Source organism: Protobothrops mucrosquamatus, unplaced genomic scaffold, assembly GCF_001527695.2.
Source record: "Protobothrops mucrosquamatus isolate PMUCROS unplaced genomic scaffold, P.Mucros_1.0 scaffold502, whole genome shotgun sequence".
NCBI classification, from domain to species: Eukaryota; Metazoa; Chordata; class Lepidosauria; order Squamata; family Viperidae; genus Protobothrops; species Protobothrops mucrosquamatus.
Window position 1 is genome coordinate 200,725 of NW_015386818.1, and position 16,212 is coordinate 216,936.

Below are 16,212 nucleotides of genomic sequence, written 5' to 3' on the forward strand. Positions count from 1 at the left end.
AGCTACACACAGCTACATCTAAATGACCTTGGGGGGGGGGAATTAAGCAGGATAAGATCTGGTGAATTTTATTTGGGAAATCCCAGGGCTTTAAACTAGACTGTTTTGGTTTTTTTGCTTTTGTTTTTTTTAAAAAAGGTTTGCCTTTAGGGAAGATTTATTTTGGATGGAGAAGTGAGAGGGAATGACAATGTAGTATAGGTGTGGAAGAAATTAAACAAAGGGTCAGTGAATGTATGGCTTCTTATAGGATACAATTAAATAAGTGAACTATAAATATTAAAAAAATGTCTGAAACGCTGGAGGCTCTTTGAAATTGATCCATTTTGTCAGATATGAGTTCATGCTCTACCAGATATTCAAGATACTAGTGGATCATTCCATTGGTTCAGATAGCCCACCGACCATGAAGGAGAAATATATGTCTTTTACCACCCTCTGTTCCACAAACATGTACATGAGATCAGAAGGACATACGCAGCAGCAGGACTTGACTTAGTTAACACCATTCTAGTATAGCCCTAAACAAATACATTGCACTTGACATAATCAAACAGCTGGACGATAAATTCAGTGATGCTTTGCCAGCAGTTCTTTCCATCCCCATTCCCAACATAATTCCAGGCCAAATTGCCCTTCTGAGAAAACACAAACTAGTTATTTTGTTAATGCATAAGCACAAAAGATAGATTTAATCAGTGGCAATTGTCTACAGTACTATGGACCAGAAAAAAAATCTACTCCAAATGCACACAGTATTTTACTGTATTTTTGAATGTTTAAATTCATTAGGCAAGTAATGGATCATTTTTCTAATGCCAGACATCTTTAACTATAAGCAAGCATCACTGAACTATCTCCAAATAAGTATGCATTAAGGGCAGCCCCCCAAAGCACCTTCATTCTCATTTGCCCAACATTAGCTTCGAAAGAGTGACTTTTTTTTTTATTTCCACAGGGTGCCCATTTCTGAACACAGAATATATCTGGTACACTAGAGAATGTAGTTGATTTCCATGAATGGTGTTAAATAAGGAGTGAAAAAATTAATGGGGGAAAATATTACTTAAATTATATTCATCCAAAAAGGCAAATGCAAATAATCTAAAGTAACTGGATGGAAAACCATCATCCTTCATTTCTGGGAACAAAAACATGAGCAATACCTTTAATCAGTAAGGGAAACTAGCAGTGCTAGCCATACCAATCCTTTACATATTTCTAAATGTTAGTCTGGTAAACTCTGGATACCAATATAGAAACTTTATACTGTAATATTTTCTCTTTCACGTATACAAGATTTTCCTAAAAACAAGGTAGCAAATTGGAAATATATTGAGTAGAACCTTTAGATTCAGTTACCTTTTTCAATAATACATTCTTGACATATCTTTGAAACCAGATGTAGACTAAGGATTATGGCTAAATGAACTGGAAGGGAAATAAACTATGCATGTGTTGTTTCCTTTTGAGTGACTCCTGGTGTCACTAGAAATACTTAATCACTTGCCATTTCATTGATGAAAAATATGCAAAAGAGATTGAGGAAAAAGAGGAAAGGTTCATAACATTCTATTAGGAATGATGAAAGTTCCCCTGAAGGAATTTATAGGGTATTAATTATGTAGAATTGATGAAATAAGCTGTATGTGATTTAAGGCATGTCCACATATGAACAAAGCAGGCAGGATTTGTATGTGGGCGTGTAATGGCCAGCATGTGCTAGTCATTCAAGGTGAAAATATTGCACCCAGAAAATGAAAGTTGACAACATTGTATGATCCTTTGAAAAATTAAGCATCAAAGTTTGTTCTTCTGATGCTCCTTCTTGTGAAGGTCAGATAGCCACTCATATCTAGGTAGATCCCAAAGGGAACAACAGATGGGATCAGTTGCCTCTCTTCTGTATTCTCGCACTGTCTGGGGGAAATGCGTGCAGGACTTCTTCCTTCTTTAGCTGGAGAATAAAACACAGATCTGCTATGTGCTTTGAGACTAAGTTGGCACTTAAACTGATCCCAAAGCTTAGACCTGCCAACCATCTCCACTGCTGCAGGAAATGTACTTGGCAATCAGATCACTTCACATCCCAAATTATATCCCTAATGGACAGAGGCAGTGGAGACATTTGTCTTATTGACAATCCTTGGCTATAAAAATAATGGCAAGAGGCGCTTATTAGAAACTGTAAAGGTGCATTATCAGTAAGTGCCAGAATGCATTCATGGTTTCTAATGTTTGCAGTTCATCTCAGAAGGTGATGGTTTCGTTGTACATTACTTTACTTCTGGAAGCACTAGAGACACCAGTTTAGCAGCCTTCTAGAAGAACTGAGACATTATTGTCATCCTTAGTGACCAGACCTGTCCTCAGTGGCATTTCCTCAATACATTCGCAGGAATTCAAAAAGACAGGCTATTTCAGATAAAGGCAAATTTATTTGCTTATTATTTGTTTGTTTATTTATTATTTATTCATTCATTATTTAAAAATTAAAAAGCTGCCCAACTCACTCCCGCTGACTCCAGATGGCTTACTGTAATAAAGCCACAATACAAAAGACCAGAAACACCCACCCTCCCTGGCGACAACAGTAAAACCAACCATTTGATGGGCTCTATATCACCCTGGGGTCTCCCAGGCCCATTGGAAAAAACCATCCCTTCAGAGCTTTTCAAAAGAGTGTCAAAGTGGGGCCAATCTTATTTTCGCTGGGATGATATTCCGCAGGCAGTGAGAACATACCCATGTGCTCTGAATCCATTGGCAATGTCCATTTTGCTCTCCGAATTCATGGAGACATAATCTCCCCCCCCCCATGGATTTTCTGATGTATTTTACCTGGAAACGTAGATGAGATAGGCTCGAAAAGTCACTACACTCCTAAAGCATACTCATGCGCTCCAAATCCATTGGCATTGTCCATTTTGCTCTCCGAATTCGTGGAGACCTAACTTTAACCCTAAGTGGATTTGTTCTCCAATAGGATTTTCTAAAGTATTTTAGCAGGAAACGTAGATAAAGCAGGCTAGAAAAGCCAGGTATTTTCATTAAACTTCAGACTGCTATTTTCTAATCTACCACAAATTGTTTTGAATTTTATTTCTGTATTTGTTTGTTTTTAACCATTTAGTCCTGTCCAACTTTGGTGACTTTATAGGCAAGTGCTTTCCATGCTATCCTGTCAAGCACAGCTTCTTTTAATTGTTTTATTTTTAGGCAATTAGCTATCCCCACGGCTTTTTCTCTCATAGAACGCCCAGAACGGAGTTCCAGCACCTTTTTTGGATGGAACCTTGTAGGGTAGGCAAGGCGGGTTGTATGACCTGTGTGAGTTCCGGCACCTTTTTTTTTTTTTTTAGAAAAAAAGCACTGGCTATCCCTATTTATGTCATCTCAAATCTGCTCATTCCTGTCTTCATCCACATTGCTCTTCATCCACGTTGCTATAAAATGTTGAAATGTTGTGATGCTTCACCAATTCTTAGCTCCAATTATTGATCAGAGTTTTCCTGTAGTAAGATGGCGGCCAATAAATTTAATTAATATATTATGATTTTTCTGGTCTGGTTTTTAAGCTGGTTACCTAACCAGTTCATTGCCACACCATCCAGTCCATATTTTAATTAACTTAATAATCAGATTCTAATGACATACCTTGTTGATTTCTGCTGAAGTCAAGATTTATTGATGTTCTGGAGATACAGAGACTGTTTCCTCTGTGAGACCATGGAAAATAATGTCTTGTATGCCTCTAGTTTTTCATTATTATTGTCTTCCACTGGGTTTGTTCCTCTGAGTCTTTTCCTTGTGGAGAGAGACTTTCTTCTGTCAGACCCTGTTGACTCCTTTGTTGGTTTAATGAAGCTTATTCCTCCCTTATGTGCTAAACTATGACTGTTACATCCTCTTTCTTTTTTAACCAAACATCAGTACAAACTCAGATCTGCTAGAAAAATGTATCAGATGGATATCAAACAGGGACCCAAACATACCATAATCACAGAAAGCCTGTCCACATCCATTCATCAGGTTCACGGATTAGTTAAGCACATACTGTCAACTTAGACAGTATACCAAACGTGTTGGTCCTATGAGCTTGCTCCATGGAAACTGACATTTCTAGTAAGGCCATTTAAAGGATTCCCCTTAAGTTTGATTCATGGCTTTTGGGAGTTGGCTTTCTAATGTGATGCTAATGGTCATAATTTTTCATAGGCACAGGTGCATTGTTCTATATTCCCTTTTGAAATATGCAACATTATTCAGAGTGCAGAGAAAGAGTTTGAAAAAATACTAAGCCAAAGAAAGTAATAGTCTGAGATAAGAAAAAGAATAACAATAAGTCAAACCAGTTTAAATGAACATTCTTACTCAATTTTTCATTTATGTAGTTGATTTTCAATTTCAGTTTCATTCATCTTATGTAACCAACCCATATCAGTGAACTTCTTTGATACAGGTTATTCATTTCGGGGGGCAGAATGTTTCTTTGGAAAACATTTATTCCTTAAAGCAGATCATATATAACTACCCTACATTTCTACCCACTGTTGTGGCTCCGTCTTGTGAGCCCCTCTTATCGGAGGAAGAAGGCTCCGAACATGAAGGAGAGGAGATGGCCAGGCCTCCCTCTCCAGGACCCTCCTCTCTGGCAATGCCTCAGGTATCTCCCGACGGAGAAGAGATTGACCAGGAGCCAGGTGTTTCTGAGATTGGCCAGGAGCCAGGTGTTTCGGATAGTGATGAAGATACGTTGTGGCTGGATCCACGCCAGCATAGGTGCGACAAGCGTGCACAGCAGAAAAGGAGGCGTGCCAGAGATTAAGCTGAGTCACTGGACCACACCCCACAGGCTATAAAAGGGAGGTGGTGGCCATTTGGACTCTGTGATGGACAAAGCTAAATCTCTGGCGAAGTAGTTTGCTGTGGATTGAATTTCAAACTGTGTGTATTGTTTTTTGTTTCTGTGTTCTCTGAGTAAAAGTTCTTGGCAGGCAGATACGGAGCTGCTGCCAAGTTTCTTATCTGTGGCGTGGAGTGGAGAAGTTATTTAACCCTCGGCTGGCTGTTTGGGTGTGTGTGTCAGACGGGGACAGAACACCCACGTTTAGATGTATTAAAATTGTCCCATTCATTTTATCCCATTTTTAATTAATATTTTACCAACATATGCTATTTTTTCTCTTTCTCTAGTTTTTTTTAACTATTTAGATATATTTCTGCAAATCATTTAAATTCTCAGTGAGTAACACGGTGTCATGTGCATATACATAGAGATCTCCAAACAGCAGGCTTCTAATGTCACCACAATAATTTTGTATTCATTTCCCCATAAATACATTAAACAACCAAGGGGATAACATAAATATTTGCCTTACTTCATGCTTATTCTAAACCATTTAATAATAAATATAACAACATAACCCAGGGGTGTCGAACTCGTAACGTCACGTGACGTGTCGTGACGCATCGTGACTTTTTTTCTATTGCTGACAATGGGGTGGGCGCGGTTTCGGCATGACACCCCTGACATAACATAATATAGTATAATATCACATAATAAATATAAATGTGTGTGTATGTATAATAGTATATAATGGTATTCCATTGGTTTTCACATGCTTTACTTCTTCTATAGACAGCTAGTATCACATTCAGCAACCCATTTTCAACTTCATATTCATGTAAAACATTACATTATTTAAACCTTTTTATTTAAACACACTTTATTGTGTTCTTTATGCAACAAGGTTTCTTTCCTCTATTCACACACTTCTCAGTCACCTGCTAGAGGGCAAAACCGGTCTCTCATGTTATCACAAACATTCCTTATATATTGTCCACAAATGCATTAAACAACCATGAGGGCAACAAACAGCTTGTCTTACTCCTTGTTCAACCTTGAACCATATACATGGCATTTCATTGTTCTATGCATACTTTACTCATATTGTATATTGCTCTTGTTATATATGACAAACAAGCCAGCATATTTGTACAAAATATTCCATTTCCAGTCTATTCACTTTGTGGTATGTGTTCCCTAAATTAATGCACACAAAAAGCCTTTGTCGTTATTGTTTTTAGATATTAAGTTTTTGGGGACACAGAAAAAAAAGGAAAAAAATGTTGCTGTGTGCCTGGTTTCCAACCTTAGGCCTTATGCAGTCTCCCATGTAGCCAGAATGAGGGACTGAGGTCACAGTGGGGCTTTCAGTGGTATATAGAAGTCCTTACTCCAGTAAGTAGGCTGAACTTGGACAAAGAAATATTTGATGTAAAATAAAATAATATAAATTAGTAAATAAATCAGTAAAATAAAATAAAAATCAAAAAGAATATTCCTATTGTTGACCAAAGAGAGAAGCAACCTAGAACTAAGGAGAAACTTCCTGATAGTTAGAACAATTAACCAGTGGAACAACCTGCCTCCAGAAGCGGTGAATGCTCCAACACTGGAAGTTTTTAAGAAGAAACTGGACAGCCATTTGTCCGAAATGGTATAGGGTTTCCTGCCTGAGCAGGGGGTTGCACTAGATGACCTCCAAGGTCCCTTCCAACTTTATTATTATTATTATTATTATTATTATTATTATTATTATTATTATTATTATTATTATTATTATTATTATTATTATTATTATTATTATTATTATTATTATTATCCCCCTTATTCCTCTTTCCAACTTAAATTGACAAGTGGGTGGCACCTTTTGCATTTGGGATTGAATTCCACATATTTGGGGAGGTTGCATGCAGTTGTTGTTGTTATTATTATTATTATTGTTGTTGTTGATGATGATGATGATGATGATGATATTGATATTGATATTAATATTAATATTTCTTTAATTCGATTCACAGTCTGGGACTGGTAAAAACTTAACAGTTCAAGTCCTAAGCAAGGACCTATGAGCTGTTAAGGTAGCATCTGAGATGACGATGATGACGACGATGATGATGATGATGATTACATTTATTATGCCACTCACCTCACTTTATAAAGAGACTTTGGGAAGTTGTGTGACTCATTTTAAGCACCTTAATGTTAAGCCCAGGAGAGAAATGTAAATATATTACTTAATCAGGACCTTATTTAGGAAAGCAGAATCACTGGATTTAAAACAAAGTTGAAAAACTGAACCAGGAGCCATGGTGGACTTTATTCTGTGGTCATCCCAGTCACTGCCGTGCCTTTACTTAAAGCTTACATGGTATCCAAGTAGTCTACTTAACTCCTCAGAATTTGTAGCTGAAACTACACACCCTGGGAATGAAGTTAATGCCAAAGTTAATAGCTCCCTCTGGTCTCTTCCTCTGTCTATCCCACTTCATTTGGGACCTCAAAGGGCAAGGAGGTGAGGCAACTGGCTGCCATTTGAAGGGAAACTTTTAGAGCAAACTCATTGCAGGGCTCCTTTTGCAATACTACGCATTTCTGAAAAGGGATGAGAAGATATGCACAGTTCTGTGACATTTGCTTCCTGCCTGCCTCATTTTTAATCTTCAAGGTCTATTTAGTTCCAACTTATTTTCTCCCTATTCATTTGGTTTGGCAATGAATGTGATGTCTTAAGGCAAATTATTGGAGCATTTTTCTCATTATAAGTAAAGGAGAATGGCTAACTGAGATAGTCTGTTCAGTTTGGTTTAGTGGTTAAGGCGCCAACCTAGAAACCAGGAGACTGAGTTCTAGTCCTGCCTTAGGCATGAAAGTCTAAAAATAATGAGGTATAAGCAAATGAAAAAATATACTTTGCTAAAAAGAAATACGCAGCAAATTTCCAAGAACACATCCATTGTAGTGTATCAGGACTATGCCATATTTATAAACATTTTTAAAGAGTTCATTGTCTCCTGATTTCACTTTCATCTTCAATTTAAAAACAATATCTCTGTATTTATGTCAAGGTATTCATTTGAAAAGTAGTTTAATGCATTCTAAACATGTCTTTTAAAAGTAGTTTACTTTTCATTTGAAAAGTAATTTAACGCATTTTTTAAAACATGTCTTTTAAAAACACATACATGCAGAAGATTTAAAAACTAATTGGTAATAAATTACAATTGGCACATTTTTGGCAGCCCTACTTTGTTCAGTGTGTATGGAAATTCTTAAAAAATCCAGTTTGAATGTAGTTGAATATAGCAAGAAGTGCTGTCAGAAATGAATCCTGGATCTGAATCTAATTGTATATATTTCTCACTGCTAAATAAATCCCATTATATTTTATTCCCTTTGAATGGAATTTGTCAAACATGTGGAGTAAATAAGGAAAAAGCAATAATGAAAAGCAGAATGGGGAAATATTTTTTTAATCGTTTTATTCAATTTCTCTAATTATCCAGCTCAATCCAATTGACTCTGGGCAGCAAGCTATCATACCATAATTTAAATTAAAATAGAAAAATGGGGGAATATTGCCTTATTTAATGCCCAAAGCAGGCAACCTTATGCCAAACCCATTGCTAGCAGACAAGGCCTTTTCATTTCACTAGTCACACATTATTAAGGTTAACAAGAAGCATAGCATTCCCATAAAAGAAGATTCAAAATATAGATCTCTGAATTGTAGTTAATTTGAGAGATCTCAGATGAAGGTAGAAATCAATTCAATTTTTAATGCTGCATTCTGTTCTTATGTTTCTTCTACAACTATAAAACTTGTGTTATAGTTTCATTTATATCCAATAGGTTGGCTGTTTCTGATAGGGATAACTCTGTTTTCTGACCTAGAGGTCATCTTGCTTTAGCTATAGATCTCTTACAAATGATAGACTGAAAGACTGTAGAACAATAAATGCAGAACTGGGATGCAGTAATAGATAACACAACAGTGGGAACGTCAGTTGAAGAAGGATATTAAATTTACTCTGAATATTAAACTAACAAAAAATAAATAGTATTAGGTGTTTTATTGCTGGTATTCTACTCCAGTTCTCTTAGCTAATTGGAAGATTCATTATCCAAAAATCGTTGGAAATGTAATGATAGTAGGAATAGAATAGAGTAGAGTAGAGTAGAATAGAATAGAATAGAATAGAATAGAATAGAATAGAATAGAATAGAATAGCTTTATGGCCAAGTGTGATTGGACACACAAGGAATTTGTCTCCGCTGCATAAGCTCTCAGTATACATACAAACAACGAAGTACTGTAATCATAAGATATCAATAGGAGAAGGTAGTAGAAAAGATAAGAAGGATAACAGATTAGCTTTCATTTCATGCCAAAGTTGTAAAGCCCAACAATTCTGGAAAACAATTTCTTTAAAATGCAACAATCTTAAAAGATTAATTCCCATTTCAACCTGAACTATTTTTTACTGAACTTTACAAAAACCACACACAGGTAGTCCTCTACTTAGAAAGGTATTGGAGACTGCCCATTACACTTGTAAATCATGATGGCCACAATGAGGGTCACCCACCTGGCCAACCTGATTTTATGACCTTTTTTGCAATGGTCATTAAACAAACGTGGTTATATAGTGAATGCTGTGATCGTAAAACAAGGCTGTAGTTGTTAAATGAGGCCATTGCTCATTAGGGGGCATTTTTGCAAAGAACTGAAAGTAAAAGGCAGTTTTCACCCAAAATATCATAAATCTTGGTCACATGACCTGGGACATTGCAAATAGCCATAAATGCAGACCAATTGCTGAGCATCCAAAATATCACATGATTGGGGGGGGGGGCTCAGAACTTCAAAACAAGATTGTAACTAACTTTTGCACATTCTACTGTAATTTCAAATGGTCACTAAGCAACTGGTTATAAGTTGAAGACTATACCTGTGTTCCCTCAGAAGATACTGTATACAAAATTTGCTTTATATATATTTAGCATTTCTCCTAATGAGTGGATCAAATAATCTTTCCAGGAAAAAGCATATGCTTTTTCCTGGAAAGATTATTTGATCCACTCATTAGGAGAAATGCTAAATTGTGGGATATCTTCTATATTTAGAATTACTTTGTGCCTTGAAAATAAATCTACTATAGAATGCAATTCAAACTGGAAACCATTCCTTCATACTTCACCCAAAATTTATGTTTCAGTATGCATAGCGTCCATATTTCAATTTTATAGCATATCTAAATTAGAACAGGCTTTTTAATAAGATAAATTGAATTTAATGTGGCACATCATCTTATTCCATGATTTATACTGTGTTGACCATGGTTCTTGATCTTCATCGTTAGCTTAGAGCTTAATAGTCATTTCTAATCTTTTAAAATGAAATGATATATTCAGTTATTCATAATTAAGTAATGGTGTAATAGAAAACTATAATCTTAATATTTTGAAACTCCTTATTTGTTCATTTGTGTTTATCCTTTTGCTTGTCTTTTTATCTCTATTTATACCTTCTTTAAAGTGTCTAAAGAAAAAAAAGCCAAAACATTAAGACTGCTATACAAGCCTTTCCACTTGGAAAGCGTATGCATTCAGGTGTGATAAAGCCACACAGGAGCATAAACCTATATTTTCTTTTCTTTCTTTAAAATATTTATATCCTGTATAACTAAGAATGCTCAAGGTTTCTAACAGCAAGGTAAAACTGTTATACATGATTAAACTGCAATAAACAAAGCAACACATTATCAAGTTTCAGCATAATAGGAAAGGACCAACAGCCCTTGTACAGCAGAATCTCTAGCAATGCATCACACCACAGGCATCCTGGAAAAGCAGCATTTTACACGCATTTAGCCTGCCTGTAAACAATCAGAAGGAGCAAATAAAATAGGCAGGAGCAGCCTTTGCTGAATGACAGCTAAATTCAGCACAAGAAAGGCAAAAGGTCTCCAAAGATCAGGATTATGTGATCAAGGGCATCTTCAGGGGGAGATGGGGACCCCTGCTTTAGGTATTTTCCTTAAATCTTTGTAACAGGAGGGTCAATTTAAAAAAAAGACCTAGCTTTTTGTAGGATTTACATTATAATTTTGTGTTTCCTGCTCAAAATGGAAGAAAAACACCTCTTTGATATATTTTTTTTTTACAGTTTACTGTAGTAAAGCTGGAAGGGGTGATCCAGAGACCATAGTTTACTTATATGTTCTTTAAATACAGGTATTCCTTTGTTGTGCAACTATTTGTTAGTAACCTTTCAAAGTTACAAAGCATTGGAAACAGTGACTTATGATCGGTGTTCACACTTACAACCTGGCTGGTATCCCCATGGTCACGTGATCAAAATTCAGGCACGTTGCAACTAGCCTGCATTTATGACAGTCCCAGAGTCACATGATCACCATTTGTAACCATCCCAGCTGGCTTCTGACAAGCAAAGTCAATGGGGGGAGCCAGATTTGCTTAACAACTTAACTGCAGTGATTTGGGAAAATGTCGTAAAATGAGACAGGCTATTCACTTAAGAACTGCCTCACTTAGCAATGGAAATTTGGGGCTCAGTTGTAGTCTTAATCCGAGGACTACCTCTAAACAGTTCTTTGTTTCCTTAGAGAAGCTGAACAAGCTGTTGCTTTGAATGGGACAAAATGAGAGTGGAAGGCCACTTAAAGCAAAACTGATTTCTTAATCCATCCCCCACTTCAACCAGGAAGATGGATGCAGTTAGCATATGTCGTGATTTCTTTTTATTTTTCAGCCTGCGGCAAATTGATGAAAATCACCGGTCCTATTACAGTCAAGACATCTGGAACCCGGTTTGGAGCTTGGATGACAGATCCATTAGCATCTGAGAAAAACAACAGAGTAGGTGGCTTATATTCTCTCTTGCTGGGAGCCGTGGAGGAATTCTTCTAGTTGATTTATTATCTCTGAAATTCTAAATAGAATGAATGACAGTATGAAAGTGTTTTAAATAAACAGGCAAATAGGCTTGTCTTAAACTTTAATGTCTGCTATACTTAAAGTTTATTCTGACTAGCGATGATTCCCCAAAGGCTCAAGCAAATGCTAGTTTCAGAGATCCATTTGACTGGAGATGAACTAGGACCATCTGCAGGCAAAGCATGCTTTATACATCTAATCTCGTTTTCCTTCCAGTGCAGCTTGATTGCCAGAGAGAAATAAATCCTTTTCGGTATCTGTAAGTCTAGCAAATGGGGTGCAGTTTTCACATCCATAATTATTGTGCCAAATGAGAATGGAAATCTTGATTGAGGGGGACAGATGAGAGGGGCTTCTTATTTTAACTTTGGAATGCTAAAGTAGAATCTGCAGAAAAACATTATTATTATTCTCAAACAATGTTATTCTCACCTTCTAATCGGAGTGGACCTGTTCAGTAGAAGAGCCAGCCGTGACCTTCTCCACGACACATAATGAATTCAATCAGTCCACCTCTCCTTCTGTCTCATTTTTCTTTTCCAGCTGACTTTTATGGACAATGTTCAGTCCCCACTACCTCATTTTCAGCAAGAAGGACTACCTTAGCATTTTACCTTTTTTTTTTTTCACGACTGTAAACCTTAGAACTCCCTCAAATCTTTGAGGATGGATGGATGGATGGATAGATTTATGGATTTATGGATTTGCATTTCACATTTCTGAACTGCTCATCACCCTCAAAGAGGGACTCTGGATAGTATACAATACAGCATAAAAATATGAAACAGTATAGAAAAAAATAAAATATATAAAATTGTGTGTGTGTGTGTGTGTGTGTGTATTTGGGGAAACATGGTATAGAGACGGCAAGCAGGCAGGGGCTGATGGTGTCTGGCAGCAGCCACAGCCTGCTGGCCCCTTACTCAGTGCACTGTGGGACTGTGCAGCCCATGCAGCACAGTTGAGTTGATTACCTGTCCAAGCCTCAAGCGGAGGCAGACATGCAGGGGGGGGGGGAGGCACGTAATCTTGAAATGTCATGCAGCTGCCAGAGTAACTGCAGATAAGCCGAGAAACTGTGGGACAGAGTGGGCAGGCAGCCACAGGAAGTTCGTCCTCACGCGGCAGCAGGCAGAGACACAGGGGAGGCAGGTGATCCCTATTCACCACGTGGCCGCCTGCCCTGGTGCGGCCACTGGCAAGCCAAGAGATGATGGGACGAAGTGGATGGGTGTCTCTCGGCTTGCCCATGGCAGTGCCAGAGCAGGCAGCTGTGTGGCATATCAAGATTGCCTGCCTATCTCTGCCTCCACCTGCTGCTGGTGCCGCCATGCATTGGGATTGCCTGCCTCCCCCCACACACACATCTGCTTGGAGGGCCAGCCTGGTGGTCGCAGCGCTCGGACTTACCTGCATAGACTGTGGCTGCTGCCGGACACTGTTGGACCCTATCATATAGATAGATAGATAAGGTATCTTCTTGGTGTGTTTACATAACACATAGAGAGAAATGTATAACTTTCATATTATGTAAACAAGAGAACAGGCTTACTGCAACATGAATAAAGAAAGTGAAGTTGTAACCTAGATGTTGTTGCAGCATTAAAATACTGAATCTTAACACATTGTTGTCTTATTTATGGAAGGGCAAATCTACACTTTTTTTGCAACCATTCTTAAACAACTTTTGGTAACTTTTTGCATCCATTCTTGAACATTTGGCTTTCTTTTGCTACTGGAAGTAAGTCAAAATATGGGTGGCAGAGAGATGACTAATACAAGTATTTAAAATAGTGTATTGATTTGACTTTCCAAAGCACATGTGTTTCTTCTCACTTTCAGGTTTGGTATATGGACAGTTACACCAACAACAAAATCGTCCGTGAATACAAATCCATAGCAGATTTTGTCAGCGGTGCAGAGTCCAGGACATACAATCTCCCTTTCAAATGGGCAGGAACTAATCATGTTGTCTACAACGGGTCTCTCTATTTCAACAAATATCAGAGCAACATCATCATCAAGTACAGTTTTGATACTGGGCAGGTGCTTGCTCAGCGTAGCCTGGAGTATGCTGGTTTTCACAACGTCTATCCCTACACCTGGGGTGGCTTCTCTGATATCGATCTGATGGCCGATGAGATAGGTTTGTGGGCTGTCTATGCCACTAATCAGAATGCAGGCAACATTGTCATCAGTCAACTGAATCAGGATACTTTAGAAGTGATGAAAACCTGGAGCACCGGGTACCCCAAGCGAAGTGCTGGCGAATCTTTCATGATCTGCGGCACCTTGTACGTCACCAATTCCCACTTAACCGGAGCCAAGGTCTACTATTCATACTCGACAAAAACCTCCACGTACGAATATACAGACATACCTTTTCACAATCAATATTTCCATATATCAATGCTTGACTACAATGCCAGAGATAGAGCTCTCTATGCCTGGAATAATGGGCACCAAGTCCTATTCAACGTCACTCTTTTCCACATTATTAAAACAGAAGATGACACATAGGTGTCAACCAGGACTTTTGGCCACCTGAAAGAGTGTCGTTGTGCCGAACTCAAAAAGCATCCTGCTGGGTTTCTTTTAAATTCTTTTTTCTTTCTCAGTAAAAATTAATGGAGGAGGGTTTTTCTACAATGTAATGTATTCCAAATATGGCAAAGTCTTTCTTTTAAAATGACCTAGTTCATAATACAGGTATCTTTCTAAAAAGTATATAAAGCCTGCTGTGACTTTGTCATGGAAAGTACTAAATGCTTATTTCAGTGGGAAAGACATTGTTTTAAGAAAAACAAACAAAATTAATGATCTGCCTTATATTAGAATCAGAGACTAACGGTGGTGTAGAACTGCATGAATGTCTTTTTCTACCATCATCATTTTTAAAAAAAATAATAATAATTGCTCAACGTTAAAAGTATATTTGAGCAATCGTCTGAGGGAAAATTAAGAAGAATTCTTCAGGGCGAGGGTGTGAATTTTTAAAAGCAGTGTTCCAAAATTAATCAGTTATGGATTGGATTACTTTAAGGGTAGAAAGAGTCAAAATCCCATTGGCTATTACACAATTTCAGATGCGGTGCTGTACAGTCTGTTTTTAATCTCTTGCAAGCAGTTTCTCGATGATCTGTATTTATACCATTGTGTCCGCCATTGTGTACCTGTATCTCTTCACTTCTGTGAAAGTTAATTATTTTTTATAAAATATAATTGAAATTTAATCATAAACCTGATTATGGCCCATTTTTTTTAATGCTGTAGCTAAGGGAATCCAGTCCTCACTTTCAGAATCAAAAATGTTGATTGTGCCTTGTGCCATAGCTAACTTGACTTATTCAAGCATATTCCCAAAGCTAACTTGACTTTAAGAACTGAGTATCAGGCTTTCTTGCCTGTTATGTCAACAACATTTGTGCCCAAGCTGCTATGAAAGTCTTTGTAAATTCTGGGCTAGCCTTTGTTGCTTGTCTACATCCAATGCCACTCTCAACAGCTCCTATGAGTAGTATTTCATTTTAAAATGTCTGCTTCATGTGTCATAAAGGGGTATCGACATGCCAGCATTTCATTCAGGATATGGCACCAACTTTCAAAAATATGGCACCAATACAGAGGTGAAGTTATTTGGTTGAACATAACAGCAGGATGTTTCTGGAATGGAAACTGGCCGAATCCCAGCCATGAGAAAAGTGATATGTCTGGCTCCAATTTTGCATCTTGCAGCATTGGAGGAATTGTAGACTACATTAATTTGGAAAAGCTCAGAGTTACGCCCTAGCAAAAGCAGACTTGGAATGTGTACTTAATAACTATTCGTCTTCTCGATCTGCCTGAATAAAAAGCTCAGAATACAAAAAGAGAAAGATTTCTGATATTGATATTAGTTATATTCTGTCATTTTAAGATAGATCTAAATGGATTAGCCTAGGAAAATGGTAAATACTCCTGTTCCAACTCTATGGTGCTAGAGCAATACATCAGTTATGAGCATCAGTCATGACACCTTCCAAGCTTCCTGCCCCATATTATTTATTTTGAGGTGGGAGTAGATACTTATTTTTGTTTTAATTTAAAACAAAACAAAAAACACATTCTGAGAAAACTTCCCCTTTTATCCCCAGCAAATATAATCAACATTAAGAACTTATCAGTCTCTTAAAATAAAATAAAATATCTTCTAATTCCATATCTTCCCACAGTTTTTATAAATCCATCTCTAAAACTTCCTCACTCCCTATTAAACAGCAGCACTCCCAATTAAACCACCCAGTGGACAAAAGGGGTTATCAGAAATGACAGCAGAATTATTACAAATTACATCTATTACACCCAATCTCCATCCCTCCTTTCCTTTTAAAAAAAATTCCTCTCTTGAAATAATCAAAATTCAATCC

At 37.4% G+C, this 16,212-nt stretch overlaps 1 protein-coding gene across 3 annotated transcripts in view; it reads left to right on the forward strand.

Moving 5' to 3' along the window:
• OLFM3 (olfactomedin 3) overlaps nucleotides 1–14,326 on the forward strand; it is a 59,743-nt gene extending 45,417 nt beyond the window's left edge. For all 3 annotated transcript variants that reach the window (XM_015816806.2, XM_015816805.1, XM_029284299.1), the window contains 2 exons: nucleotides 11,622–11,728; nucleotides 13,649–14,326. In XM_015816806.2, coding sequence (XP_015672292.2) covers nucleotides 11,622–11,728; nucleotides 13,649–14,326 — 785 coding nt within the window. The remainder of the gene's footprint in view (nucleotides 1–11,621; nucleotides 11,729–13,648) is intronic.
• Nucleotides 14,327–16,212: the final 1,886 nt, after the last annotated feature.